The following is a 27,490-nucleotide window of genomic DNA, read 5'->3' on the forward strand; positions in this document are numbered from 1 at the left end:
CAGATTCTGCTGCATTTCATGAGAAAGCCAAAGGGGAAGAGCAGAAAGTAACTCAAAACAGGACTGGAAGATGAAAATTAAGAGTGTTTTAAACAACAACAAAAAGGCCCTTCAGAGGATTTTGAACAAGCAAAAGCTCAGAACAGCTCTTCAGCGGGTTTGCCCAGCTTCAGTTGGTGAAAAGGCACCAAATCTTTGGGAAAAGGAAATCTTTGGGGTGTGGAAGGAGGGAAAGATTTCCATTCTTGCAATTCCAGGGACGCGCATCACAGAGCAGCAAATGTTGTTCCTACAGGGCTGGATGGGGGCAAACAGGGGGAAAAGCCACCGTGCCTCTTTGCTGGCCCTGTATGCCACATCTGTGGGGTGGGAGCAAGCAGGGGGGGGGGGAGGGCAGATGGACAACTATGGATGCTGTTCTCTTGACTCCTCCAGGGAGATCCCTCCAGGAGCCCAGGCTCACATACCTTCTGATTCACGTACCTGCCCGGCTGCTTTCCGACTGATTTAAGAGCGGGTTGATGGACAGCCCAGATGTGAGGGGGCTTCCAAAAATATGTGAGGAGGGGAGGCTGAACGTGGAACCTGCCAGAGAGAACACCTGCATGGCAATGGGAGGTGGGAGGGTGGGGAGGGAGAGAAAGGAGGGAGGGAAAGGGAGAGATTACTTCTTGAACTCGGCTCGGTCATGAGAGAGAGTGTTAAAAATATCTCCCTGGAAGTCCCAGCAGACAGCTGAAAATCTTCCCAGCCCCATCTCCGTGCCAAGAGGTCTGAACAGGCTGAGTAACACTGCAGCTGTAAAACTAACTCTCTCCTCCCTGTAAAACACCTCTCAGCACCAGCTCCCAACAAAGGACGGGGCTCTGTGCGCTGGCACACGTGCAGCCCACCCAGCTGAGATGCCTCCCACTGAGCTCCCCGTGCCGGAGGGCTGGCACTGGTGGTGAGCAGCAGGGACACGGCACACACCTCTGCCACCTGAGCTGTGCTCCTTGTACTGGCAGTGGAGGTAATGAGCCATCGGGCTGCAATTCCTCTCACCCCAAAGTGGCTGTAAGCATCCTCAGGGGGCCCTGGATACGCGGTTTGTTGTGTGCATTGAGTGATATTCTGAGCTGTAGCAACAACAGATTCAGGGTTATGCAGCTTCTGCAATCTTTCAGGTATAAAAACCCAACAGAACAGCGTAGTCTCCAGACTAAAGTAAATCAGACAAGGGAACTTTGTTGCTGTGATGCCAAACTGCCTGCAACTTTCTCCGTCTGCATCTTTTAAGTGATGCCAAAGGAAGGTGCAGCTGGCAGCTCCCTTCCAAAGCAAAGGAAGGCAAAAAGCAGCTCCTCTGTGCCCACAAACCAGCCCTGCTCAGTGCAGTGCCCTCCTGAACAACAGCCCACCCTGCTCCCAGGGCTCTTACCTGCGTGGTGGAGACGGAGGAGGAGGAGGAGGTGGGGATGGTGCTCGCGAAAGGAGAGCGGTTGAGCGGCGGGATGGACGCGGTGCCCTGGTGTGCCAGAAGGCTGGAGGAGAGGGGTGTGCTGCAAACAGCCCGGAGCACTCCACCCCCGTGGGAAATAGGGTCCTTGTTACTGGTGTAGATCCCTGCGAGGGGAGGAAACGTGTTGGAGAGGCAGGCTCCCAGCAGCAGCAAGGCCTGGGGGCTGCTGGTGCGCTGCAGGGCGCATCTCTGCAAGGGAGGGTGGCACTGCAGAAGGACCACGTGGGATGAACACCTCAGCATCTCGTGGCCCAGAGCAATGACAGCCCTGTCGAAAGGTGTCAAAGTTTTCCAGCCTTCCCTCCTCATTTGCCTGCTGCACCCCGATACAGTTGGACTGAGAAACAGCAGCGCTGAGTGACTCACCAAAGCTACACGTGGGTGACAGAAGGGAGACCCACAGCCAAGGGACAGCACTGCTGCTGAGTTAACCTGATCCCTTCCACCACCCTCGGGGACTGAGGAGGGAGAGGGGCAGAGGAATTGGGTAGGGGGGACGAGGAGGGACGAGGAAGGAGCTGCTGCACAGGCACACAGCCCAGCGCTGGTTCTGCCAACATCCCTCTGCAGAAGAATGGGAGAATGAGCAGGGAGAGGGCAGGCCCTGGCAGCCTCTTCCTCTCTGAAACGTTCCTTTGTTGTTCCAGGGGGAGAGGGGAAAAAAAAAGATTGGCCTCAGGTTGTAATGGTGGAGGAGGCTGCAATGATTCTTGCAGTTCCTCTCCGCTCTCAGGCAATGCAAACAAATGGGCCGCAGCTCCCGGGTGCATGCAGCAGAATTAAACCCACCCCCCCCCCCCCCTCTTTGCAATCTGACCTAAATTGGAGCATCTGCAAACAACCCACAATAGACCGATGACAAGTTCTGCTGCCAGAACAGTGTCAAACCTCAGCCTGGAGCTGCAGGCCCCTCCCCTGCATGCTGCCTTAACCCCTTCCTGCCCCACATCCCGCTGCTCTCACCCCTCCCAAGCCAGATCAGGGCTCAGGATTTGGCTTCCCAGGCCAGGGGCAGCAGACAGCCTCTCTGCAGCATTAATGGTGTGCCCATCCTCCAACCCTATGTGGATGTGGCCACAGCAGGATGAAAGGTTTTGCTTTTTAAAGAAGGGTTAAGCTTGAACCACTCCTGAGAATCCCTCATTTGGGGTCAGATGGCGGTTGCTCCAATTTGGCCTGGGAATATCCCTGTCTGCATCGCTTTAGAAAGGAAGCTTTGACTCGCTGAGGTTTTCCAGCACTTGAGCAAGACAGGCTTGAAATGAGCCCAGTTCTAACAAGCATGCAGATGAAGATGGGAACCATGGGGACCAGGATGGGAACAGAAGACTGGAGGTGGGTTCTTAAAGCTCCTGGGAGTGATGGATGGGGACCGGACAGTGTGCAGAGGCAGTTTCAGGCACCAGATAGACGTGATGCTGAAGGGAGCAGGGCTGGGAGGAGCACACCTGGAGCCCTCGGGGGGGAAACATACCTGAACTCAGCAGCGGGGACTCCAAGCTGAGGCTGGGCAGGTTCCCCGTGTGGCTGAAGGGCCGCGAAGAGTTGCTGATGCTGGAGCTGACGAGAGAACCTCCAGAGAACGGCGACGAGGATGTCGACGTGGACCCAGCCAGCTGGGCACCCAACATCTCTTTGCTTTTGCCCCCTTTTGGCCTGCCAGGCCCGTGCTTGTTTTTCTTGCTGCCTTTGTGCTTCTTTTCCTTCAGCACCTCTCCCTCTTCCATGCTGAGGGATGGCATACGCTTGTGGCTGCTGCTTGTGGCAGCGCTGCCTGTTGCTGAAGGGCCACCGATGGGGTTTGAGGCTTTGTAATCCACAGGGGAAGCATCGCGGCCCCTCGGCTGGCTCACAGCAGAGGTGGAAAAGCGCATGATGGACCCGAAGCCTGAGAAGATCACCTTCTGCTCAAAGATGTCCCCCTTCTGGCTTTCATACAGCGGGGAGCAGTGGGAAGATGAAGAGGAGGAGACGGGCTTGCGGTACTTCTCGTCGTCCTGCTCTAGCTTGGGGAACGCCATGAAATCCTGGGAGCATTGCAAGGAGCTGCAGGAGGTGCCTGGGGGAGGAAGAAGGGAAGCAGACATAGGAAGAATTGTGGTGGCAATAACACAGCCCACGGTGCAATGAGAGCACGGTCAGAGGGCAGCTCCTTGGTCACAGGCTGCTCACCGAGCTGACAGACACCTCTGCCACCTTCCAGCCCTGCCCAGCTGCTCTGATGCTCTCTAGAAAGCACCAGAGGTGCACAGCAGTGGCTTCACCCCACCCAAACCCACGTGTATTTGCTCCCCTGCACCATCACCTTTCTTCCAGCCCCAACCAGAGCCCCAGGGGATGAAACCTGCAAGCAGTTCTGGCAACAGCTCAAAAAAATAATAATAATAAAAAAAATTTGAGCAGATGGGAGCCCTGTTAGGTATCAACTCAAAGCTCTGGGGTATGGAGCTATCAGGCCGTGGCTCAGGCCTCTCCCCCAGCACTCCTTACAGCACTGCTGCAGACAGTCCCACCTATGGAGGCGGAGGCAGGTGCTGCCCACATTGCCTGAGCAAGCATCCCTTTCCTCCTCCCTCTGCTCAGACATCTGGATCTGCTTTCCCTTGCGGTGCAGAAGGCGCACGCAGGAGCAGGGCTGCAGCATCAGACACAGTTATTCCCCCCATGCACAGAGCAAGGGGCAACGACACCTTCCCCCTTCTGCTCAAAGGGGTTAAAGTGCAATCAGTCACAAAGCACGGGCTCTGAACTGATGCCCTGCTGAACTGATACAGAGATACCAACGAGAATCAAAGCAAACCATCACCGCCAGTCCCCCCTTCACCCTCACTCCTCCTTCACCCCTTACCTGCAGGCTGGAAGGTGCTGCTGGAAGATGCAGAGCTGAACCCAGCCGAGTTCTTCCCGCTCCCCGTCTTCTTCCCCTTGTGGCTGCTGCCATGACTCGAGGACTTCTTGCCTTTCACCTCTGATCTCCCGACCTCTGAGGTCTCTTTGCTCCCCTCATGGTGGCTGGTGGAGCCCTGGCAAGCAGCAAACACGGAGGTGACTCACTTGAACCAGATGTGGCCACAGCAGGGGCTCTTTTTACCAATTTCCCCTTAAGAGAAGTAATTGCTCTCTCTGCCCGCAGAGCCAAGGCCAGCTCACGTTACCCCCAGGAGAACAACAGCATCCCTCTCTGCAGCTCCTTGGTGGCACCAGTCTTTGTAACTCGGGGATTACGCTCATCCCATCTAACTGCAGGAAATGAAACAGGGCACCGACAGCACAGGCACCGCAGCCAAGCACCCACGCTCGGAGGGTTATTCAGTCCAAACACAATCTGAAACTGGCTGCAATTCAAATGCACGTCTCAGCTGCATCCCTCAGGTGTGCTGCTCTCTGCACGAGGTCACTCCACCTGCAAGAACCCGGCCGTCCTGCTGCTGCAATGGGAGTTGCAATGAGTTTCACACCACCTCTTGCTGCCGTTCCAGGGAGCTCCACCTCTACTGCAGCACATACTTTGCACAACATCTGACCATCTAACAACAGATGCTGCCCAAACCCCCTGTAAGCCTGCAGGAGACAGGGAAGCAGGGGGTGAAGAGGCCGGGCAGATGCTGGGAAATCCAGGAGCTTGGAGTGAGAGAGAGAAGTGTGGGAGCTGAGCAAGGGGGGGTGGAAGGGATGGAAAACCAGATCCCTCTGGGCAGCCACACTGGGAGGTGACAGCTTCACCTTCACATCACTTCAAAGCCGAAACAGCAGCAAAGATCACTTCTTGCAAGGTTTTTCTGCAAGCAAATGGATATTAGATATTGCTCCAACCTGATGGCCACAGCCCCAAACGCAACAGCTGCACATCAGTGCAAACGCCCTTTATTTTGTAATGGCAGCAGATAGAAGGAAGACACAGAGAAGCACAATACCTTCCTGGCATTGATTCCAGGTGACCCCTTCTCAGGGAGAGCTAAAGCAAAAAGGGCTGGCGATGCTCCTTCAGTGCCCAGATAGAAATCTTTCCCCATTCCTCCCACATGGTTTCATCACTCTGCACAATGCAACAGCTGGCTGCCTAACGCGCACCAGATGTGCCGGGAATATGAAAGACAGGAGGAAGGGAGTGGTGGAAATTAGGGTGGGGGGAGAAGGGGGGGATCTGTATTTTCTCATCACAGACTCCTGGATGTAGGAGATTAAGCCTTCCTGATTTACGACCTCAGAGGGAGCAGGAAAATCTTTCTGACTTTCCACATCTGCCTCGGGGGGGGGGGGGAAAGGAGAGAGGTGTCTGGGGGCTATGGGAAGTCACAGCAACGAGATGGCTCATGCCTCAGCACAAATGCAAAGCCCTGCATTCCCCCCCCCCCCCCCAGCCCCATAAATTTACCTCTGTGGAGCTTCACACAAGGTGCACGAGGCCACAGAAGGGCAGAGGGAAACCGCATGAGAGGACATGTTCTGAATGGGGAGCGTCAGGAAGGGAGTGCAGGGCAAGCAGTGAATTACTGCAGGGTGGGAGGGGGGAAATCTGAGCTGGGAAATAAATCTTAATTGCAAAATTAAAGGCAAAAAAAAAAAAAAAAAAAAGAAAAGAAAGAAAAGAAAAGAAAAAGGAGGGGGAGAGAGGCTGAGGGGGCAGCGGTGAGGGCAGAAACCCACCTGCAGGGTTGCTTGGACCCACAGGCTGCTCCGATGGACCCCCCCCCCATTTGGGGAGCAGGATTTTATCACGTGTCCTGCACAGCATTTGCCAAACGGATCTGCATGGTGACACCAGGAACCCCTCACCACACAGAGCACGGGGCAAGGGCCTGAGCCCCCAAATTCAATCCCTTCCTCCCTCTGCGCCTCTGTTTCCTCTCTGCTTTGCCCCAAGGAGCTCTGTGTGGCACTGCAGCCTTCCAGGACACACACATGGATTGCCAAGTGCAACACAGCCCTGACCCAATCGGGAGTGCCAATATTAATAACAGTAACGAGGGCTGCCATCCCACCGCATCCCTAATGAAGGAGATCCTCCAGCTGGAGGAAGCAGGGCTGGAGAAAAGCCTGCGTGCCAGCTGCTTGCATTGCATAGAAACAGAAGCCCCAACCTCTGCACCATCGCCTTTCCTCCAGCATTTACGTGTAGACACACCACTGGTTTGTGTGCTTTGCAAACAGGTGCGCACGGGGGAGAACATGCAGCAGGGGGGGGGGGGAAACAACACCAAAAACCAACAGAGAAGCAGGGAGGAAGCGAGAGCACCCTTTCAAAATGAGGCAGCAGTTCCATTTTGAGGAGCTGTTTTAAGCATCCGAGAGGGAAAAACATCAGCAGGACAAACCTGCTGCCCCAGCTGGAGGCGACAGGAGGGGAACTCCTGCTCCAGCCACACTGCACAGAGCACAGGCATGCATTCACCTCCTCCCCCCGGCGCTCGCTGTCCCCGTGGGGCTGTACCTGTTTGCTGGCCTCTCTGTGACACTGTGCAGCACCCGAGCGCTCTTCATTCATTAATTTATTGATGGGAAATCAGAAGAGCATCTCTTTGCCATCTGATTGGAGGGACGAGCTCCTAGAGGGAACCACTGACGGAAGGCAGAAGGGGGTGGGGGGAGGCTGTGCAGCGTGGAAAACGCAGAGCTGCTTTGCCCTGGATTAAACTACTGGCGAGGAGAAGCAGGGAGGATGCAAACAAGGAACAATGCACTGAGAGCAGGAGATGCGATGTGCTGGAGCAGCCACTCGGGCAGGCTGCGTGCATCAGCTGCCCTTCCAAACCAGATTGCTCAGCAGAGGTCAAACACATCTCTATTGGGAGCTCTGGGCTGCGGCGCCTGGATGAGCTGCAGCATCAGTGCCCGAGCTGCTCACAGCCAGCACCGTGCTGTGCTCCTTATAGGCACGATGGAGATGGGCTGAAGGCTGTATTTTTTGCTCCCTGATGCCTCTGGGAAATTCATACCCGTGTCAGGATGAGGGATGCTGAAAGGCTCTCTGCAAACATCTCATGCTGAGACGCACTTTGACGAGCAGAGGGGAACCAGAACAACCCCTGCCCCATCCCAGCTACTGGATCTGCCTGAGCAAGGCACGGTGCAGAGGTTCCCAACATCTGTCAGCTCCAGGCCTGCTGGCAGACCCCCAGAGCTTAAATCACACTGCAAAACCTCAGGACCACCCCCTCAACCTCCTCCAGCACCTGATGGCCGCGTGGGTGCGGGGAGCCCCCAGCATCCGCCACTTCCATTACAAACCCCAGAGAAAGCCAGATGTTGCAGCTCCAAACACGTAGCATGTGTGTGTGTGTCAACAAGTGATCGTGATGGCTGCAGCTGGCAGAAGGAGGCAGCTGGGGTGGCTTGCAAGCCTGCAGATTTACTGCAAGTGCAACAGAGAGCGGCAGGACGGCTCCCCAGGGGGGTTTGCAGGGGGAAGGTGAGGGCTTGCAGCGTGCTGCTTGCTGTGCCTGCTAACCCATGCAGCCAGCACGGAGCCCCAGCTACACAGACCGACCCTGAGAGCAGAGACTGCTGCTTGGCAGAGCAAAGGTTTGCTGGTGAGCCACTGTGCTGGCAAGAAAACCTCCTCTGCCCTGAGCTCACTCTGCGGATACCATCTTTCCAAGAGGCTTTTCCAAAGCATAACGAGCTGGCAGTGTTTTCGAAGGTTTGGATGGGCCACATGAAACAGCTAGAAACTAACACAGCCAGAGAGCATTACACAGAGGGGAGGGGTGGTTCCTGCCTGTCTCGTGCTCTCCCGAAAGTCTGCAGGAGCTGCAAGCAACCAGCATGACCATGAGTGACTGCACCTCACAGATCCATTCCTTACAACCCATCCCACTGCAAAAGCATCCCCAAGCCCCTCCACGAGCACCTCGGGGGGGTTTTCATGCTCTCATGAGGATGCTCTCACGCCCCAGGATCTGCCCCTCTCTGAGAGCAATGCCATCCACACTGCACAAGGACATATGCTGGAGGCAGGGGAAGGGCTCAGAGGTGTCATGAAGAATCATTTCCACGCTGGAAGTTCACACTCTCAGTTTCCAGTGTACACGAGAGCTGAGGTCACTTCTGTGCTTCAGTGTGCTCACAGCCCGAAGCAGAGAGAGGCAGTGACAGCACAGGAGCTTGGCTGGGCTCAAGCAACAGATATGAATGGTATTCAGACTCCTAAAAGACACAGGGAAGCACTTCAGTGAGAGGTTCAGAACTCTGGCAGAAGCCAGAGGTGTAACACGACTGATTTCAAGAGGAAGACTGAAACCACATCAAAGCATCTTCACAGCTAAGTGGTTCAAGAGGGGAACACGGGGTGGACAACGCAGCAGGTGAGAATTGGAACGGAGAAATAAATCTGCATTGCAAAATTAAGGAAAGATGGGCAGCAGAGGCCAGGCTGCCTGAGGAAATGGGGAAGTGGGAATCCCCACTGTGCTCTTCTGCACTGTCACACCAGCAGTGCCAGCTTCTTGCTTGCTGCATGTACCCCAATGCACTCTGCTGGGGTGAGCAGTGCTATCCAAGACTTAAAGAAGGACAAAGATGGCTTGGGCTCCAAAGAGAAAACCTGTTTGGATGTATTGCATCAGCGTGTCTCAAGGTCTTACATAAGGACTGCCATGCTGCATTGGTGCAAGCATCCAGAAAGCCTCACACAGGCTTTGCAGCCCCGGATCCAGAGTGGGTGCTTTGGGTAGCAGAGTTTGAACAATGCTTTGACAAACTTTGCACACACAAAAAAGAAATAAAAAAGCAAGGGAAATGCACTCTGTTATGAGGAATTACAGTAACACCAAAATGCTGTCACTCAAGCACGGCTACAGTCATCAGGATCCCCTGCATTTTAGCTTCCAGAGTTGCAAGCTGCCTGTCAAACTGAGTTCACCTTTCCATCCTTGTTTGTAAAGTCTGGCAGGGCTTTGAGGAGACAGTGGGTAATTGTGTGCCACCACTTCAGCTGGCCAGGAGTCAGGTTTTGGATTCCAGTTTAGCTTGAAAATAATCTTCTTAGGCCATCAGTTCCCAACAGCTCTGTTAACTGGGTGAATCTGCTGCTCCCCCAAAGCCAGAGCTGAGCTCCTTGATACGAGTACAGAGAAACCAGGAGTGACTGAAGCTCAGACTGAAGCTCAGAAGCTATTTCTTCCTTCCATCCAGCTGTGTCTCCCAGCCTGAGGCCCCTTCAGACTGACTGTGCCATCTCAGCTCTCTCCTGCATCTCCTCCCTGCTCCAGGCTTGGCCCCACACAGCAAATCCTTTTCAATCCTACCCCAGAAGGACCCAGACTAACAAAGGATAGCAGCTCCTCCCCTAAGCCTTGCCTCGCTTACCTACCTGCCTCAGCTGTTTACTGCGTGGCAGCAGGAAAGGCCAAATCATGGATATTTATCTGTTCTGCGAGAGCTTTAAATCTGAACATCTGCTGCAGAACAGGCGGGCGCTTGCAGCTCCGTCACTGCACTGTCAGTGCTGACAGACACCCAGGCAGCTGCTGTGCCAAATCCCCGAGGTGGGAGCAGAGTGAGAACGAATCAGGAATCACAAACAACGGACAAAAAGCTCTTTCTCTGCCCCTCTGCATCTTCCATCCCACCTCCCATAGGAGTGCGGGTTCCCCCTCCCCTCCCTCTCTCACCCCTTTCTGGGCTCAGTACCTTTTCTGCAGCGATGGGCACCGTGGGTGTTGGAAGGCTGGTGGGAGATTCTGGACGTTTTTTGTGCTTCTGTTTGGGTCTTTCTTTGTCCTTACGACTCTGCAAAAGAAATCAGAGAGCACTGGAAGGCTTATTTTTCCTCTGCTGAGAATAGCGGTTGTAAGGGAAAAGAAAGGAGGGTGTGTAGGGGTGGATTTACAACCATACATTCATATTCCTCTTTCCTTCCCCACCCATCCACAAGAGCCCAAAGTCCCTTCCCCCACGTCCCAGCTTGGGAGTGTCCCACCATCTCTGCTCCAGCTGCAGCCAACATCTGGAGCGCAGAATATCAACAGAAGCCCCCGAATCAGTTCATGCTCTCAAGAAGATAGGGAAGGATTTAACAAGCTCTGCCCGATTTCAAGAAACCTGAGCTTTCCTTTTTGCTATTTCCCCAACTGGGGCTCTGTGCCCCTTAACCTCACTCTCTTACCTTCTTGGAAGGTTTCTCAGATCCACCCTGTGCAGCCATTGGGAGGATCCTGACCTCAGCACACGTTGCACGTGCACAGGTTAAGAGCTCACACAGCGGAGATGCCAACCCAGAGACCCTCCCCACCTCCCCACCTCCCCTCCCAGCAGAGAACAGCTGCTCTGGGCCCATCGAACTGCAGGCAGACTATTCAGATTCATTCCTCCATCCCGCTTCTTTGTCTCATTAAAATCCCTGAAAGATGGGACTCTTCAAATCACAAACCAAGGAAAAATCACGGGCTGAGAAACACCGAGTCCTGCCCACCCTGCTTCTATCATCTGGAGAATGGGCTCTAACCAGGGTCCCACTCCCCCACATGCCTGTTTTACCCCAGGAGCCGAATCCTCACCTCAAGAATGTGTTCAGAACACAGCAATCATATGGGGGGGACTTTCCAGAAGATGGAGATTGCTTCCTCCTGCACTCAGAGCCTTGGGGCTACCACTGCCAGCACACTATGGCAGGGATGGGATGCAGCAGCAACCATTTGCATTCACTTGACAGCACACAGCAGAGTGCAGATGAGCTCAAGAAAGCTTTTCAGTATCTGTATCTCATTCTACAACTTGGGAAATGAGGGTGCACGGGATGAGAGAACTCCCAGTGACTTCACAGGAAGTCACAGCAACATTCAGAAAGAGGAGCTGGGGACCCCAATCCCACCCGGATGAGTGCTCTCAAACCAGGACACACTGCAAGAGCCGTGGAAATGAAGGCAGGAGCCGCACACCTCCTTACAACACAGAACTCATCCCCTCACTTTCAGACCCCCAAATGCATTTCAGCCTTGAAGGTGCAAGAGGGGGAATACAGCATGATGCTGTCAGTACCAGCCAGCCAGTGCTGGAATCATTTAACTTTACATTCACAGTCAGGATGGGACAAGAGAGAGCCAAACCACGGCTGTGACACTGAGCCTGCACACCTACACACAGCCACGTGGGGAAGGAGAGGAACGTCCTGCTTGCGAGCCATGAAACCTCCCACAATGTCACAGTGATGGTAACAGCCAAATTCACATCCTCCAGCTCCAAAATGCTGCCTGTCTCCTGGCTGAACAGCCTCCCCTCACTGCTGGTGAAGTCTGCAACAGCCAACTGAGCAGCGCTCTGCTTCTCTGTAGGAGTGCATACATATGTACATATTCAGCAAGAGCCCTGCCTGCACAATAGGGACCAGATTTCTGGAACGCCTCAGTTCCCATTCAGATGCTTGAATAAACCATCACGTTCTCCAAAATAATAAACGCTGGGCACGGAGCTCTTTTGAAGATCTGGTCCTCACTCCATGTGCTGAGCAACTGCACACAAACTGCAGATCTGCCCTGCAGGGAGCAGCCTTCGTGCTCCGCCACTGCAGCCCTATGAGGAGCAGAGCAATGCAGTGCCTCGTGTTAAATGGGCCTGGTAATTAGTGCCATGGCTCGGCAGGTGGGCAGAGCAAGGTGCTGGTGGGATGGTGATGCCCACAAAGGCACCGGGACAGGAACAGTCTCGGTTCCTCCTGGCTGCATGCTCTATATGCACTAAGGCAACCCAGGCCTCCCCCAGCAGCTGTGGGTTCCCTCCAGGAACTGGAAGGCTCCAAATACTTCCTGCCAGAACCACAGGGTGCAAAGAAGGGAGGGCAGGAGGAGCAGAGGGCAGCAGCACCATCCCCTGCCTCTTGAACGCCTGCTCTGCGCCCAGCTCTGCTGTGCCCTGCACTCCCCAGAGCTCCTCTGGAAACCTTTCCAGGAAACTTTCCAGACCTGCATGGCTATGCCATGAAGCAGAACCCATAGAGGGAGGAGGAGGAGGAGAAAAAGAGGATGCACCGTGTGCAGGAAACCTCTCACTGCCCACAGCCCATCTTTGCAAGCCAAAGCTGAGCCCTACCTTGCAGCTGCTGGGTGCTCCCTGCAGTAGGCGGGCATGCAGAGAGCACAAACCTGTACCCAGCAACAAACTTTGTGGAAAATAAGCTCTCCCCATGCAGGGCTGAGCAGCTGGAGCTTGATATGTGGGCATGGGGCAGGCCATAGTAGGGGGGGGGAGCACAGCCAAGCCAAGGCAATGCCAGCCACACAATCTCCCTTCGAGCTCAACCAGCAGAGAAGGAATGAAACAGGAGCTCTTGCTGCCAACAAGGGTTGTGCACTGTTCCTCCTGCTCCCCCCATTGCCGGCTCCCCTTCCCAGAGCCCCTTCTTCTAATCTGCTGGACACTGGCAATGGGATCATTAAAAGTAGATGAGGCAGGGAAGGAGGGTGGGCAGAGCCAGGAGCTGGGAAGAGCCAAGTGGGCTCTGCTGCTCCATCCCTCTTTCCCAGGCTCTCTGAACTCCCTGCCCAGAGGAGGAGGATGAGGAGGAGACCAGGTTCTGGGCTACAGCCATGGCAGCAGCAGTGAGGAGGAAGGCACTGGGCAGAGGGGCACCAAACCCCCTCCTATATCCCCCACCTGCACTGCAAACAGCCCCAGGAAGCAGTCAAAGATGCTATCAAACAAGGCCCCTCTGCTAAATTAGAGCAAACTGAGGTTCAGCACACCTTCCCAAGTGGAAAAAAGTGTCGGCTTTGCATTTTACTGCCTGCATGGAAGCAAAGCTCCAAGCGCTTCAGATGGGCCTCCATCACGAACCCAAAGGCAAACACAAAAATCCAATGGGTCTGGGGGCTGCAGAGAGGAGGAGGCAACACAGCCACGGTCCTGACTCCCACCCTGCAGTGAAGGAAGCAGTCTGGGAGCTCTCTGTGTCAGGACTGTGCAGAACTGCTCCATCCCCAGCCCTGGGGCACAGCTGCAGGTGAGTTCCTTTGCTCCAATCTCTGCCTCTGCTTCCTGCATCACTGCAAGTCTCCAGGACAGGGATTATCCCCTCTCATAACCACCTCCCACGTTCAGTCCCCTAATTTTGCTCATGGGTTCCAGGAGTTTGGTAAGAACAGCACTGGAGGAGCATCTCTGCTCATGAAGAGCAGCACTGGATGAGTGTCTCTGCTCCAGGAGTTTATGCCTTAATATCTTGCAGTGTTTCTGTGCTCCCATTCACTCCTGGTGGGACAAACTACATTCCATGGAGCATAGTCATTTATTTTTCTGTGCATTTCCAGCAGACAATATAGGTGACAGAACATCTGCACTTCATTCAACTCCAGCATTTTCTTGGTGTTTAGCTATTGTTTTGTTCCTTTCTTCCCTTCTTTCTATCTCTTTTTAAACAAACCCTGCAAAGGCTCCCACAGGGCAGAGCACACACATGGCACTACCAACCCCAAGGAAACAAATGGGGATCTTTTTTCTAACATCTGGCATATCCAAAGCTTGGAACTCTCTCATTTTCAGGACAGAAGGAAATGCTGGAGTTGGTATCATTAGAGGGGCGGGGGATCTTGGTGCTGGCCTGCAGTCCCACAGCACAATCTTCCCTTGTCCTGCAGAGAACAAGATTCTTCACAAACACCAGGCTGCCTCCCAGCAGGGCTCAGGAGCCCAAAGCCCAGCTCTGTTGTCATGCTGAAGCCGAGGGGCTCAGTGTGGTGCTCCTCACTTCGTGCTCCTCTGAAGCCCAAGCGAGCAGCGCTGCTCTGCTCTGGGTGGGGGCACTGAATGCCATGCAGAGCACCTGCAGCCCGGAGCTCACACACTGTGCTGTGCAGTGAGCATTCAGCACCGGTGCAGGATGCGACCTGACAGCCATCAGGTGGAAGGACTCGGGATAAAGCTGTTCTGCAGCAGCTCAGTGCAGCAGCTGCCCTGCAACGCGTGCGGTTAGATCACACTCTGCATGTCATGTACTCCAAAACTCTGTGGGAAGCCTCAATTTGGGCTCAACCCCAATCTGGGCTCAGCTCCTTTTTGGGTTCAGCTCCTTTTTGCTCTCAGCCCCAATCTGGGCACCCCCATCCTCCCTTCCAAGCACCCTTACAACCCCCAGCCCTGCTGCTCTGCCCCTGCAACCCCGCTCTGCTGCCTGCCCTCCCCATGGGGACGCAGACGATTCAGCCCTGGCACTGCAGCTGCACAAAGCACTCCCAGCTCCACCGGGGCCTCACTGCACCCACAGCAACAAGAAGGACTCTGCATGCTTCGGAAGGAGCCCGGAGGCCAACAATAGTGCCAAGCAACACCAGGAAGCTATAAATAAAACCCCAGCCCTCCTGCTTTTGCTTCCCCCTGGCGCTGACCTGCTTTCCAAGCCGGCGAGCAGCGCCGCCCGCCCGACCCACCAGCCTGCACCCAGCCAGAGCTGTGCAAGCACACCAAAGCTCTGCCAGCCCCCAGCTTTGCACTGCCAGCTATCATCCCAGCCCATCACCCAGCCCTGCCCTCCCACCACCCCCCATCCCCCCCCAACTGCTCCTGCCTAAAAATAGTGCGTTCCAGAGCAGCGCTTCGCCCCGTGCCAACCTCCCGGCCCATGCACAGATGCTCTTTCTCCTTCCTCCTCCCCTCCCAGCAGCTGAGCACACACACGAGGAGTAAACACTCCCAATATGTTTGAGCCTTGTCACCAGTGGGAAATTTACTGACTCGGTGTCACTGGGTACGTGCAGACCTGGGAAGTGAGGCTTGCCTTGTTTGCACACATATCAGGTAGGTTTGGGCAAGCTTCCCAAGCACCTCATGGGCACGGTGGGCAGCGTTTCAAGCTGGATATTGAAGGATAACCTCTGTAAACAAAGAGGGAGACGACTTTCCTGCCCACACAGCTTATGGGCTCTCAGCTGAGCCTGCCAGCAGGGTGCCAGCAGGGATTCACCATGGCCACATGGCTTCTGAAAGCCTGGAAACTGGGCTGGGATCCACCAGGCTCCGGCCACACGACCCAAGGGCTGCTGCTGGATGTGGGTCACCGTGATTACCCACTCAGCATCATTTATTCATGCTGAGGATGCCTGCTGCAACAAGGGGAGAGCACGCACATGAAAACAAGCAGGCAGCCCCACACTGAGGGCAGGGCTCAGAAAACCCACGCTGCCATTTCCATCGGGTCACCACATCACAACGGCGTAATTTGGCTTTTGACCACAGCAAAAAAAAACACGCAGAGGTCATTTGTTGCAATAATTCTGGGTTCTTCCAAACAAAAGCCACAGCCTGGCCCATGCAGGATTAAAAACTGACAGTACGGAATGCATTCTCTCCCGTGTTATTTCCACTGCAGGTTCTACACCCCTGTTTTGGGGTGCAAAGGGGAAAAGCCAGAGCTCTGCTGGGATTCTGCCCTCTGTGCTCCCTGCTGTTTCTCCTTGAAATACAAACCTTCATCACGTGGCTCAGTTGGTTAATTATGAACCCTGGCGTGCTGTTAACACGGCCTGTAACCTTGCAGCAGTTTTGATGAGTACACCTTAACCAGCACAGTTAAACAAACAACGCTGGCACTCATCAGATCTGGCACGCAGTGCTCTTCTAAATACTTGTTTAGCAAATGTAAGTTCTTTTCAGGGGTGGACTTGAAGCAGGTGGCACAAAGCACTGCCTATGTCATAGGAAGTGGTGCTGCTGCTGGCAATTAAGCTGCTGGCCAAAGCGTAGTTTACTCATCAGTGCCCTAAAAGTTGGGATCAGGATAATGACCCCCAGTTTATCAAGCTCTTGTGTTTAACATCACAGCTCAAAGTACTCCCAGGGATCAGCTCTGCAGATGGAACCCACAGCACGGCGTCAGTGTGCCGTAACACAGAGATGGGAAAGCTGTGCATTTCATGGGTGTGCTCTGCCAGGACACCTCTATAATCCAAACACACAACCTGGCTCTCCATTACAGAATCACAGCATTGTAGGGGTTGGAAGGGACCTCCAGAGATCATCGTGTCCAAGCCCCCTGCCAAAGCAGGTTCCCTACAGCAGGTCGCACAGGTAGGCATCCATTCCCCATGCTCTACTTGCATGCACATCTTCCCATCATAAAACGCAGCCACGGTTCAGATCTCTTTGCAGAGCCTCCCTGAGGATCCATCCCTGCTCCCTGCGCTCTCTTCCCCTCCTCACCTCCATCGCTCTGCCTCAGGACTGAGAGCTCTGCACACACATCTCACCTTCTTTGGCCTTTCGTGGTGGGACACGTGCTTCTCCTGGGTGGGGGACGTGGATCTGCTCCTCCTCCCAGCAATGAAGGAGCTGCCTGCAGAGTGCCGTGAGGTCTTCTGGGGTCAGCGGGGAAGGGGAGTCACGGAAAGCAGGGGTGGGGGTCAGGAACAGAGAGAGGGAACAGTTTTATAGAGCCCAGCTTTCATTGAGCAATGAGTGAATGGTTCACAACACGCGGGGCTGAATTCGATCTGCATCAGATACCCCTGCTCCTAACATGGAAACCACCATCCTGCAGATCAGAGAAATGGAAGCAGCAGCGCTGCTTGGACAAATCAACCCTCCTGAGACACAGCATGCAGTCCTTGGTCTTGTGTGGGGCTGTGGGGAAGGCTGCCCGGGCTCTGGAATATTGCTGTTCATCCCAGATTTGAGCTGCATCACATCAAATACTGAGGGTACCTGCAGGGCAGGGGAGGGGGTCCTCCAGCTTGGAGGGGAAGCTTGAGACATCAGTCAGTGTGTGATAGCACTGATAAGAAGGGAGGGAAGTGGGCAAAGCAGGCAACAAAGAGCCACAGAGACACACACTATGGAGAGGTCAGGTTTCCTTTTTGCTGGAGGGGGAGAGCAGGTGTCTGCTAAGGATGCCTCTCACTCCTGTAATTAATAGGGGAAATCCTTTGCCTCAAATACCCCTCAAATGACTCCACATCCCTTCTGGATTCTCCCTGTCCTATGGCAGAAGCTCGGGCTGTTCTGTCACACCTCCTGCTCAGGCTGCATGCAATCTCCCTGCTCTCCTGTCCCATCTCCTGCCATCCCTTGCACCGAGCACAGCACTTCAGCTCTCTCCTTCTAAGAGAAAACATCCCTTGGACATCTTGGGATCACTTCTGCAGCCACACAGGTGGGATCAGGGAAGCCAAAAGCAGGATGAAGATAATCCCCACTGGAAGGATGAGGAAACTCACCATCTTATTGAAGTGGTACTTGCAGTAGCCACAATACTTGACATTGTCAACTTCCAGGACTTCTTCCTCACACAAGAGGCCGGCCATCTGGGCACTGGAATACATGCAATCAGGAGGAGGATAGCAACAATTGCACACAGCTTGATGTCGTATCTCATAAATGGGCAAACAACAGTTCAGGATACCCAGGGAAGGTCGTGAATCCTCCCATTCTGTTTGGCTAATAGTTTTTGGGGAAGCGGATGGGGAAGCAGAGTTCAGGCTGTTTAAAATCCATATTAAGACTGTTAAAATTGCCACTGCTTTTCTACCAAACTGCTGAGCAATTTTTGCTTTCCTTAAGGCAGCAGCAGCAGTTCCAGCAGAAGACACACGAGGAGGAAGGGATCTGCACACAGCTGGGAATCCCCTCGTTGTGCTGATGGGCAATGCTGCTTCCAGGCTGCAGGGGTACACGAGGATATCAGCCCTTAATATCACATCATCTAGATGATACTGCGTTGGAAAAGGAACATTCCTGGCTCGTGACTCATCCCTTCTCTCCTTGGATTCCACACAGTCCTAGGGAAATCCCCAGCCCTCATTCTCACCGGGGAAGGCTTTGCTGAAACCTCAGCCTTCCTGGGGAAGTTCCCCTTGCAAACAGAGCACGGATGAGATACCCCTCACACAGAACACACACGGGGGGGATTTGCCCCACGCCTTACACCACTGTGTGCTGCAGCCCCAAAGCCACAGCAGCAAAACCAGCAGCAGGGATTGATGCAGAGTGGATGGAGCTCACCAGGTGACATGGAAAGCTTGCCGACAGCCGTGCCGGTTGCACGCCATGCAGGCTCCAGAAGCTGCCTTGCTCTCCCTGCCCTGCTCCTCACAGATGTAGCAGGTCTGCAAAGAAAGGAAAAGGAAGCTCTCAGAGAGGCAGGCTGCTTTGCTCCCGCTGTTCTCCAGGAGGCAAAGCTTTCAGGAGCTCAGATCTCGGATCATCTCCCTCCCGTGACGGCAGCTGCGGTTGTTTCTCCGTGCCACGCACGCAACTCACGCATCCCCTTCTTCAGCCCCAAACAACGAATGCATTTGATTAAAACAGGTTATTTGATCAAAATAAGCACACAGCTTGGAGGAGCCGGGAGGTTGTGCAGGTGGCTGCGTTGGAGGAGAGGAAAAGAGGGGATCAAACCTTGCTTGCAAGAAGGATTTGCTTTGGGAGTTCTTTTTAAAGAGATCTCAGTACCCAGAGGTTCAACAGGAGACACGGAGGACTAAAAGAAGCCACGAAGCAAGGCAGGGTGAGCATGCTTGGGGCAGGCAGGGAGCAAGGAGGGCTCACCTTGTTGAAGCGGTCGTGCGGAACGTACTGCAGGACAATGGGCTCCATGGTCAGCACGTTGGCAAACTGCACCTCGGGAATGTACAGAGCACACACAACGTGGGCCCAGCCTGGGGAAGCAAAGGCAGAGCTGTGGTAAACGTGCTGCAGCCCAGAAGAGCCCTCTGCTCACATAGGGCTGCAGTCAGGCACGGCAGGGAAAGAAGGAAGAGAGCATTAGGAAGGAAGCCAACTTGAGTTAGATGTTAGATTTGAAACGGTGCTTGTTGTAACTTGGTTAGGAATCAGAGCCTTTGTGGGAGAAAGATAGGCAGGCACAAAGGAGAACGCAGAGGTTTCTTCAGGGAAAAGCACCGTGCAGCACTCAGTGTCCTCCAAAGCACCCTGAGGACTCATAACCCAGTGCTGCAGATCTAACCAGAGCCGTGGACAGCATCCCAGCAGAAAGTGATGCTGATGGGGCGAGTCTGACATGCAGTCCCACGCCAGCGGGAACAAAGCTCCCTTTATTGGCTGCTATCAGTGGCTGAAGAAGGCTCTTTTTCACCAAGCCAAGCGAGATCACAATCCGAAGCCACCAAGACACTTCCCAAATCAGATGTGTAAGCTGAAATTCCATCTGGTCGGGACAGAACTGAGAAAGCTTGAAGGTCAGGAGCCTTTGGGGGCTGATCCATGCTGGTACGCTGACTGCACTGACAGAAGTTGGTTAGAATGAGGGTGGACTCACTCAGATGGGCAGAGCTGGGCTCTATGGTTACAGAACCACACAGCACTCAAAGCACTCAGGCTGTGTGCATACAGTGACACGTGTGTAACACCTGCTATGCCTGTCTGCACAGACCTGCCCAAATGACAGTAGGAAGATGCTATGCTATTACAAAGCAATCCCCTGACGTGGGGATGCCATTGCTTTAAGGTTCTTCTAGCAGACACTACTGCAAAACACACGCAGGGCTCAGGGCTTCCTCTCTGCATATTATTCTCCATCAGAATAAAGACCTCCCTCAGCACTATCAAGGTGCACGGCAGGCAGGTATGGAAGCCTTTCTAAAAACTGATTTCTCAGGGCAGAATGCTGTCATCCTTTGGGCCTCCAGCTTCATCTTGCTGGTGATGCGGCTCAAAGGAGAGCTGCTTTGCAGCCAGGAGAGCTGCTGGGACCCCAGTGCTCTGCACAGAGCTACTCACCTCCGTTGTCAGTCCGTTTCAGGGCTCCATCTTTGTGGGGACACAGCTCACATCTCTTGAAATGAAGCAGAAACAACAAGTTTAATCTGAGCCCCCCGCCCAGGGCACGGGGCTGGGAGAAGGGTGCTTGGTTTAGAATGTGCTTGTGAAAGACGGGGGCTGCTTTCAAGGAGAGGAAGTGGAAGAAGGGTTGAGAGTGGTGTGGGTACAAAAAGACACTGAGCTGTGTCAGACTGTGTGATATGGACACGTTTAAGCCCCAACCCGGGGGCCACAGGCAGCTCTTGACTTTCATGGGGCTTTTTAAAAAGAAGTTTTGGTCCTTGCGGTCGTGAAGTAAAACTGAAAACCGTGACTCAGAGAGCTGAAGGCAAATAAGCAGGAGCCATGATCTATCTTTGCCTCTTTCCTTTCTTCCTTTTTCTCTCGTTTTGCTTTATTTTTTTGTTCCAGCCAGTCTGATGACTGGGGCTGTTGTACCATTTCCAACAGCTGGGCGCTGGGAGCCATGGATTGCCCAGCACTGCTCACTGCTGTCTGCTCTGGATCCTCAGTTTCCATATGCAGGTGTGCACTGGGGAGGTTTGGGGACACGCTGGCACACACAGGGGTCCCTCTCCCAGCCCTTCTCCTTCCCTAGCAGAAATACCAGATTTGTAAAAACAAAAAATAACAGCACGTCCCACAAATGTGGGCATCCTCACACACCCCCAAAGACCCTCCACAAGGGTGGGCATCCTCATATATCCTTGAAGACCTTCCATACAGGTGGGCATCCTCACACACACCCAGATTCCTTCCATAGAGGTGGGCATCCTCATGGAGCTCAGTGCTCCTCCTGCTGACATTCAGACACAAACCAGTGGGCCTGCAGTGCTGTGGGCAGCAGGGAGGCTCATCCCAGCTCTCAACTCCCCACAGCAACGGCACAAATAAGTGATGAAGGGACGAAAACCAGTGCCCACCTCACTTTCCCTGCAACTTTGCTTGGAATACACGGTTCGCATTGCTGCTGCTTGGGTCCAGACTGACGGAGAGGCTCTCACAATTAGCATGGAAAGCCAAGACAGAAAAAACAACCGGGTGAACTGAGACACTGTAATAAGAAATTTGCACTTGAAAAGGCCCCTCCGCTCTCCCCTCCACCCCTCGGATCAAAGCGGCTCTCCCACCATGCGATTAGCAAAGCTCTGATTGTAACAAGAGGGGTTAACAGCTCCATCGGCCCCACACAGGACTTTTAATAGCCCTGCCTCTAAATGACAGCTAAAGCCTTCACATGATCCCTCACATGAGTGCCCTCTGGCCATCGCAGCTCACCGGGCTCGCCAGACAATTTGATTACAAAGTGGATGGGCCTTGAGCTGCTTATGGTAAGCACAAAGCATCGGCTGCATCCTTTAGGGACCCGCACATCTGAGCCGGGATGCGGGCAGGGATTAACGGTACCTCCTCCTTTCGCTCAACCTGTGCAGCCTCCGGGGTTTTTACTTCAATTCTTTGGGAAAAGAGCGGAGTTGGTTGATTAAAAGCAAGGTTGGAGCTCCTGACACCCCCTCTCCCCCCCTCCCCAGGGCTGTGGACTCAGGGACGGAGCCGTGGGAGCATCCCACTGCGGTCAGGGCACTGAGCTCCTTCCAAAACCAAAGAGACGGACCTCCCCTAAAGCACAGACGCAGACACCGCAAAGTTCTCAAGGAAGGCAGCATCCTTTGCACCTTCCTATCTTGCTTTCAAAGCAGAAACGTCAATATTTAGCCAACGCACACGCTTGTGGTGGAACCTCAAAGCTGCTTACAAGCTGTATCTACGGAGGCAGACAGAGAAGAAAGACGCTGCTGTTTTGCAAAGGAGTTTGCAACGAAAGAAACACAAATCTCAATTCGTCCCGCTGCCGGGAGTGGGTTTGGCTCTCAGAAAGCAGCGTCCCTCTGAGAGCAGTGTGTGCAGGCAGGCAGCACTGCAGCAGACATGCAGCGATACCCAGGGCAGCGCTGCACCACGGCACTGCAGCAGCACTGTGAGCATCGCCCGGGACCCGACTCATTTCCCTCACTCTGATCACACTGCATCAAAGAAGATTCTGCTCATGCATTTACCCATCTCCACATCTGTTGCTATGACTGGAAAGGTGAAGGACTTGGATGGGAAGTTGCCCCCAGCTCTGCTTTGGGAAGGAAGATGATCACCGCTCGGTGATTGGAGCAGCAGGGCTGAAGGCTGCAGGATGGAAGGGCATGACTGAAGCCCACCAGTGTCCAACAGATTTCAGTGAGGGTGAGCTAAATGAGCAGCCACCCGTGGGGGTGATGTTTGTTTGACACCTTGGAGGCAGTTGGAAGTGCCTGAAGCACAAGAGGAAAGTGGGAACCCTTGCGATGAGCGCAGGTGAGGAGGAGCAGTGTGCACTACTATGGGTTGCATTGCTGCTCCACTGGGCTTCTCTTTACTTGGGAGAGGGAGGAGGAAGGAGGCTCACGAAACCCAAATTCCTTTCTGTGCTCTCAAGCGATCTGCAGGATGTAAAGCTGCTCAGAGACACATTTGATCCTCTTTACTGCCGCACATAAAAGCGGCGTCTCACAAAGGGAGGAGAGCTCAGGTCTGAGAGTCCGGTCTTGTTTACACTCCCGTTTCCAATGAGGAATGAGTTACTGTGATACAGGACGCAGGGCACAGGTGCCTATGTTCCCCATCCACCCATCCTTGCCAAGTTCCTTGCCCATCCGTGGGGCAGATCACACTGCTGTCCTGCAGTGAGCAGAGCCCAGCGAGGATGGAGCACACATCTGTAGAGATCCCCTCCGCTGGCTTCACCCAAAAATGAGCTGAACCAGCTCAGAAGGCAGCGTGAGCATCCACCAGTGCTGACCATCCCAGCTGAGCTCTTCTGTGTCTGAGAAAGGCCAGGCTTTAATCTAAACCCACTCTGAAGGAAGTGAAGCAGGGAACTGTCTCACACTTAGGGCAGAGCAGAGGCAATGGCTCCAGTACAGCTGACAGATCTGCATCCAGGCCCCCAGCAGCAGCTGCTGCAGCCCCATCTGATGAGGGCTCACACAGGCAGGCACTGCAAGGAGCTGCTGTGCTATAACCTCACAGCCCACACAAATAACCGCCCCACAGACAGACCTCAGGGGCACTCCTAGCCCGATGGGTTCCACTTCTCTGCCCCATCAGGATTAATTAAGAACATTTGCAAAGCGTTCCATGCAGCTAAATTGCTGCTTAGGCAGAAATGAAGCCCTGGTCCAGCATCCTGGCATTTCCTTCCTCTATGCAACAAATCCTTCATGCAGGAGACCATTGCCCTCGCAGCAGTGTCTCAGGTGATGACAGCTCTCCACCACTGCAAAACTTAGTGAGGAGCTGCACACAAGAGCCACAGCCTTTCACAAGCACACCGTTACGCTCGAGGTCTCCAGATTTTCCTGCTGTCAGTTTGCTTACGAGCTCCTTTGGCAGCGCTCCCGCTGAAACGGTTTAGAGAACCCTCTGAGAGGATTCCTCCTATTGCACAAACAAGAAACGAAGGGAAAGATTTGGAAAGAGAATTGGGCTCTCGGGAAGGCAGAGGGGTGAATTCTGTGCTTAAGGTCACGCTGTAGGGTATGGGCAGAGCTGGGATCCCTCGGGCAGGGCAGCGGCGTGAAGGGCCCCAATCTGCTCCCTATAGGAACACGTGGGTTCTGTACTCACCACCCTGGCGGCTCTCTCTTGAGATTCACATTTCCGACAGAACCACGGTCCAGTAGGAACCTGGACAATCCCATAGCAAGCTGCAAGGGAAGCAGAAACATTCATCTGACCACCTTTGAACGGACCAAATCGGGTCTTATCAGTCAGAAGTGGGTAACAGAACCAAGAATTACACTCGAGCAGCATTCTCCTCCCCTTCCTCGTTTCTACACCCAACAACAGCAGGCAGCCCACAGTGAGAGGTCCAGCATGACACAGTGATGCAACGGGCTCACACCCAGAGTGAAGCATTCCAGTGAGAATCTGCCCTGAGTGGGAATGCAGCACTTCAGAGACCGGGACCAGTTCTGCCCAATGAACACAAATGGGGTCAATTCTTACCCCTTAACTTTGCAAGCATCGCCAGCGATCTGAATCTAACACTGAATCTAACACTGCCCCATAGATGGCTGCTAAGCACCCTCACCATAATTAACAGTAAGATGCGATCTCAGCACGGTGAAGGGAAGAGCACCAAATTCGGGTATTCAGGAACACCCCAGGAACAGGCTGTGCTAACTCCATCTCCCAACAAAACTGCTTCCTCACCCTGCTGCACCGGGCGCCCCTCTTGCTTTGCACACTATGGATTGTCTCAGAGGTTTCCCTCTGCAAGCTGCAGCTCTCACACCTCTAACATTCATCTCCTCGTCCCACAGGGCCGTGCTGCTTGAAGCCCATCACCTTCTCCCTCTGTCTGCCTACGGATGCTCTCTGTTGAGGCCTTGAGGGAACCTGAGCACCGCACAGGTGGGTTTATAGCAGCAGAGCTGGTAAAGATAGGGGTAAGAAACAAAGCTGTGTGTGTCCAGGTGGGGGAATTCTCCCAGGAAAGAGCAAATTCTATCTCCTGTATTCCACTTTCAGATGCGAGCTGGCAGTTGGAATGGAATCCCGGCCACTCGAGACATTTGAAACTAGGTTGGACAAAGCATCTGAAAATATCCTGCTGGAAGCAATCCGCTGCTGTCCCCGGGGAAAGGAGCAGCCACGACCCGCAGCAGCCTCTCTCCATCTCTCCAATGTCTTTTATTCTACTTCAGCCAGGAAAACGAACGCAACGCTGGAGTTAAACTGAGAGAGCCGACTGCAAGATGAGCCAAGGCACAGACACAAGGAAATAGAAACTACATGAAAGCAATGACAGAGGAGCCTGCCGAGGGTCCATCTTTAGCAACAGGCTCAGGGCCAACAGCAAGCACTCAGCTGGAGCCAGCGTGAGCTTCTGTGCCCGCTGCTTCCAAAAGGAAAACGGGGAAGAAAACAAGGAGAAAAGCAGGCTGTCAATAAGGCAGAGCTGAAAACGTCATCTGCAAATGTTCTTCTTGGAGATTTCGTTTCCAATTTTTGTTAAGGTCTTGAATTCTTTCTTCTTTTTTTTTTGGCTGGAGGGATGTGGTAGCGTTGTCACACAAGCGGTACTGGTGGTTTTTAATTCAGCTCTATGCTGAGAGGGGGTTCCTCACTGAGCCCTGCTTTGGTTCTGCAGCTATTCAGGCGTCAAACACAGTGTGTGGCCATGGGGAAGGAGATGAGACGAACTCCCACAATGGTTTGCTTCTCTTTGGGAACCCGAAGCCCAGCAAAACACCGCAGTGCCGCTGTGCTTGGGGCGCAGACTGAAGGTGTTGTGAGCAGCCACAGTGCACTGCTCTGCTCCCCATGAGCTGCTACATCCTAACTACACGGCTGTGCCTTCCAACCACACCAGCAGTGCTCTCGCAGGGGCTCTTCCAACACGCTCCAGCTCTACCAAATCAACACAACCTGCCTGCTGTTAGCAGCCAACACATCCACCTCCGTGGCCGTGGGGCCCAGAAGCACGCAGCCTCACGTGCCACAATTTGAAACCATTCCTGCCACCAAATCGAAGCGTCCAGATGAACCTCGGCAGCGTAGCACGTGGATGTCAGCATCCTTTACCTCCCTCCAAAAACAGCGGTGAATGAAACCACAACTGCAGTTCGATGAGAGATGGGAGGAATGGAAGAGCTGCACCACCGACATTCAGAAGCCAAACGTCCTTCCAGAGAGACCCCACACGGAGGCAACCAGGAGATGCCGAGCACCGACGGATTGCAGAGCAACCCTGACCGGCTTCGCTTCCTCTTTCATCCCCTCTCCTATCACCTGCTCTCAGCACAAGCATGGGAAAAAGGAGGAGAAAGCTCCACCTGCGGACCCCCGGAGCCGCGCCTGACGCGGGAGGCATTTCGTGCGGCCGGACAGCGGGGAGATCGGCGCAGGAAGGGGTCGGGACACGGGGGAAGATGGATGGGATAATAATAGACGGCAACACGGACACGCCAGATGAGACCAGAAACCTCGATGCTGTTCAAAACAAACCAGCCGGGCCGATCGCCGCTCCTCTCTGTCGGATTTAAAGACGCACAAACGCGCGCACGTCTCTATTTCCTGGGAGATGCGCGGAGGACAAACTTTCCGGTCCCATCGCGTGTGTTAGGGGCGTGCTCCGAGTCATTTAAAATGCAAATCGCGCTTATCTCGGGGAGGAGAAGGGCCGCTTCCTCCCTGCCCTCGGAGGAGGCGGCGGCTGCCGGGCCCGCGGCCGCCCCCGCGGGGTTACACGGGGCCATGCGCGGCCGCGGGGCACGGAGGGGCGGAGGGTCTGAACCCCCCCCCCCTCCGCGCCGCGGTGCCCGACCCAAACCCCCCCATCCCACCCCGCCCCTCCCGGCCGTGCGGATCCCCCTTTCCCCCCCCCCCCCCCCCCCCCGCACCCCGCGGCAGGAAGCGGCCGGCGGCGGCTGTCGGCTCCCGGTACCGCGCAGAGCCCCGCACGCTGCGGGCCCCCCCCATCCCCGCACCCAACCCCGGGGCGCAGCTGACGGTCGGTTCCGCTCCCCCCGCACGGCTCCGCGGCGGAGGCGGCCCGTCGGCAACACCGTTATTTGGAACAATGGGGAGAAAACAAAGCCCCCCCCCTCGCCCCCGCTCCCCCGGCCTCCGGGGCTCCCGGCAGGGGAGGCGGCGGCCCCCGCTTCCCCCCCCCCCCCCCCTCACCCCTCCGCCCCTCTCTGCCCCGCGGGCGCGATGCGGGGCCGCGCTCCTACCTTGGTGCACCGCCACATTGCAGCCGTGTCCATCGCAGTACACCAGCGGGTTCTCCGCCCAGCCCCGCTCATCAGAACAGACACAGCAGCCTCCCACCATCTCCTTCATACTTCCATGAGGGTTTCCTTTCCCCCCCCCCCCCCCCCCCTCTCCTCCCTTTACGCACACACTCCTCCTCCCCGCTCCCCTCCCCGCCCGCCGCCTCCTTTCACACGGCCGCCCCACCGGGGGCGAGGGGTGCCCGGCCCCCCGTGGCGGCGGCGCGGCGGTGCGGAGCCGGGCGGTGCTCCGGGCTGGCCCGGGAGGAGGTGATGGGGGGGGGGCGGGGGGGGGAACCCGGGGGCGGCGGCGTGCCCCCGCCCCGCGCCCGCCCGCACCCCGCACGTTCGCCCCGCGCCCATGCAACAACGTAGGGACACACGTACACACGTACACACACATACACACGCACGTACACACACACACACGTACACACGCACACATACACACACGGGCCCCCCCAACTCCCCCCCCCAT

General features: G+C 54.9%; 1 protein-coding gene across 1 annotated transcript in view; it reads right to left on the minus strand.

The window, feature by feature from the left end:
* Positions 1-27,082, minus strand: part of MLLT6 (MLLT6, PHD finger containing) — a gene marked incomplete at both ends in the record, with an annotated part of 34,595 nt that extends 7,513 nt beyond the window's left edge. Inside the window, 12 exons of the mRNA XM_079547050.1 lie at positions 484-601; positions 1,421-1,605; positions 2,976-3,560; positions 4,350-4,524; positions 10,133-10,231; positions 16,675-16,782; positions 17,641-17,734; positions 18,425-18,528; positions 18,971-19,080; positions 20,162-20,216; positions 23,861-23,940; positions 26,974-27,082. Coding sequence (XP_079403176.1) covers positions 484-601; positions 1,421-1,605; positions 2,976-3,560; positions 4,350-4,524; positions 10,133-10,231; positions 16,675-16,782; positions 17,641-17,734; positions 18,425-18,528; positions 18,971-19,080; positions 20,162-20,216; positions 23,861-23,940; positions 26,974-27,082 — 1,822 coding nt within the window. The remainder of the gene's footprint in view (positions 1-483; positions 602-1,420; positions 1,606-2,975; positions 3,561-4,349; positions 4,525-10,132; positions 10,232-16,674; positions 16,783-17,640; positions 17,735-18,424; positions 18,529-18,970; positions 19,081-20,161; positions 20,217-23,860; positions 23,941-26,973) is intronic.
* Positions 27,083-27,490: the final 408 nt, after the last annotated feature.

This window comes from Tetrao urogallus (assembly GCF_951394365.1).
Source record: "Tetrao urogallus genome assembly, chromosome: 26".
Lineage (NCBI taxonomy): Eukaryota > Metazoa > Chordata > Aves > Galliformes > Phasianidae > Tetrao > Tetrao urogallus.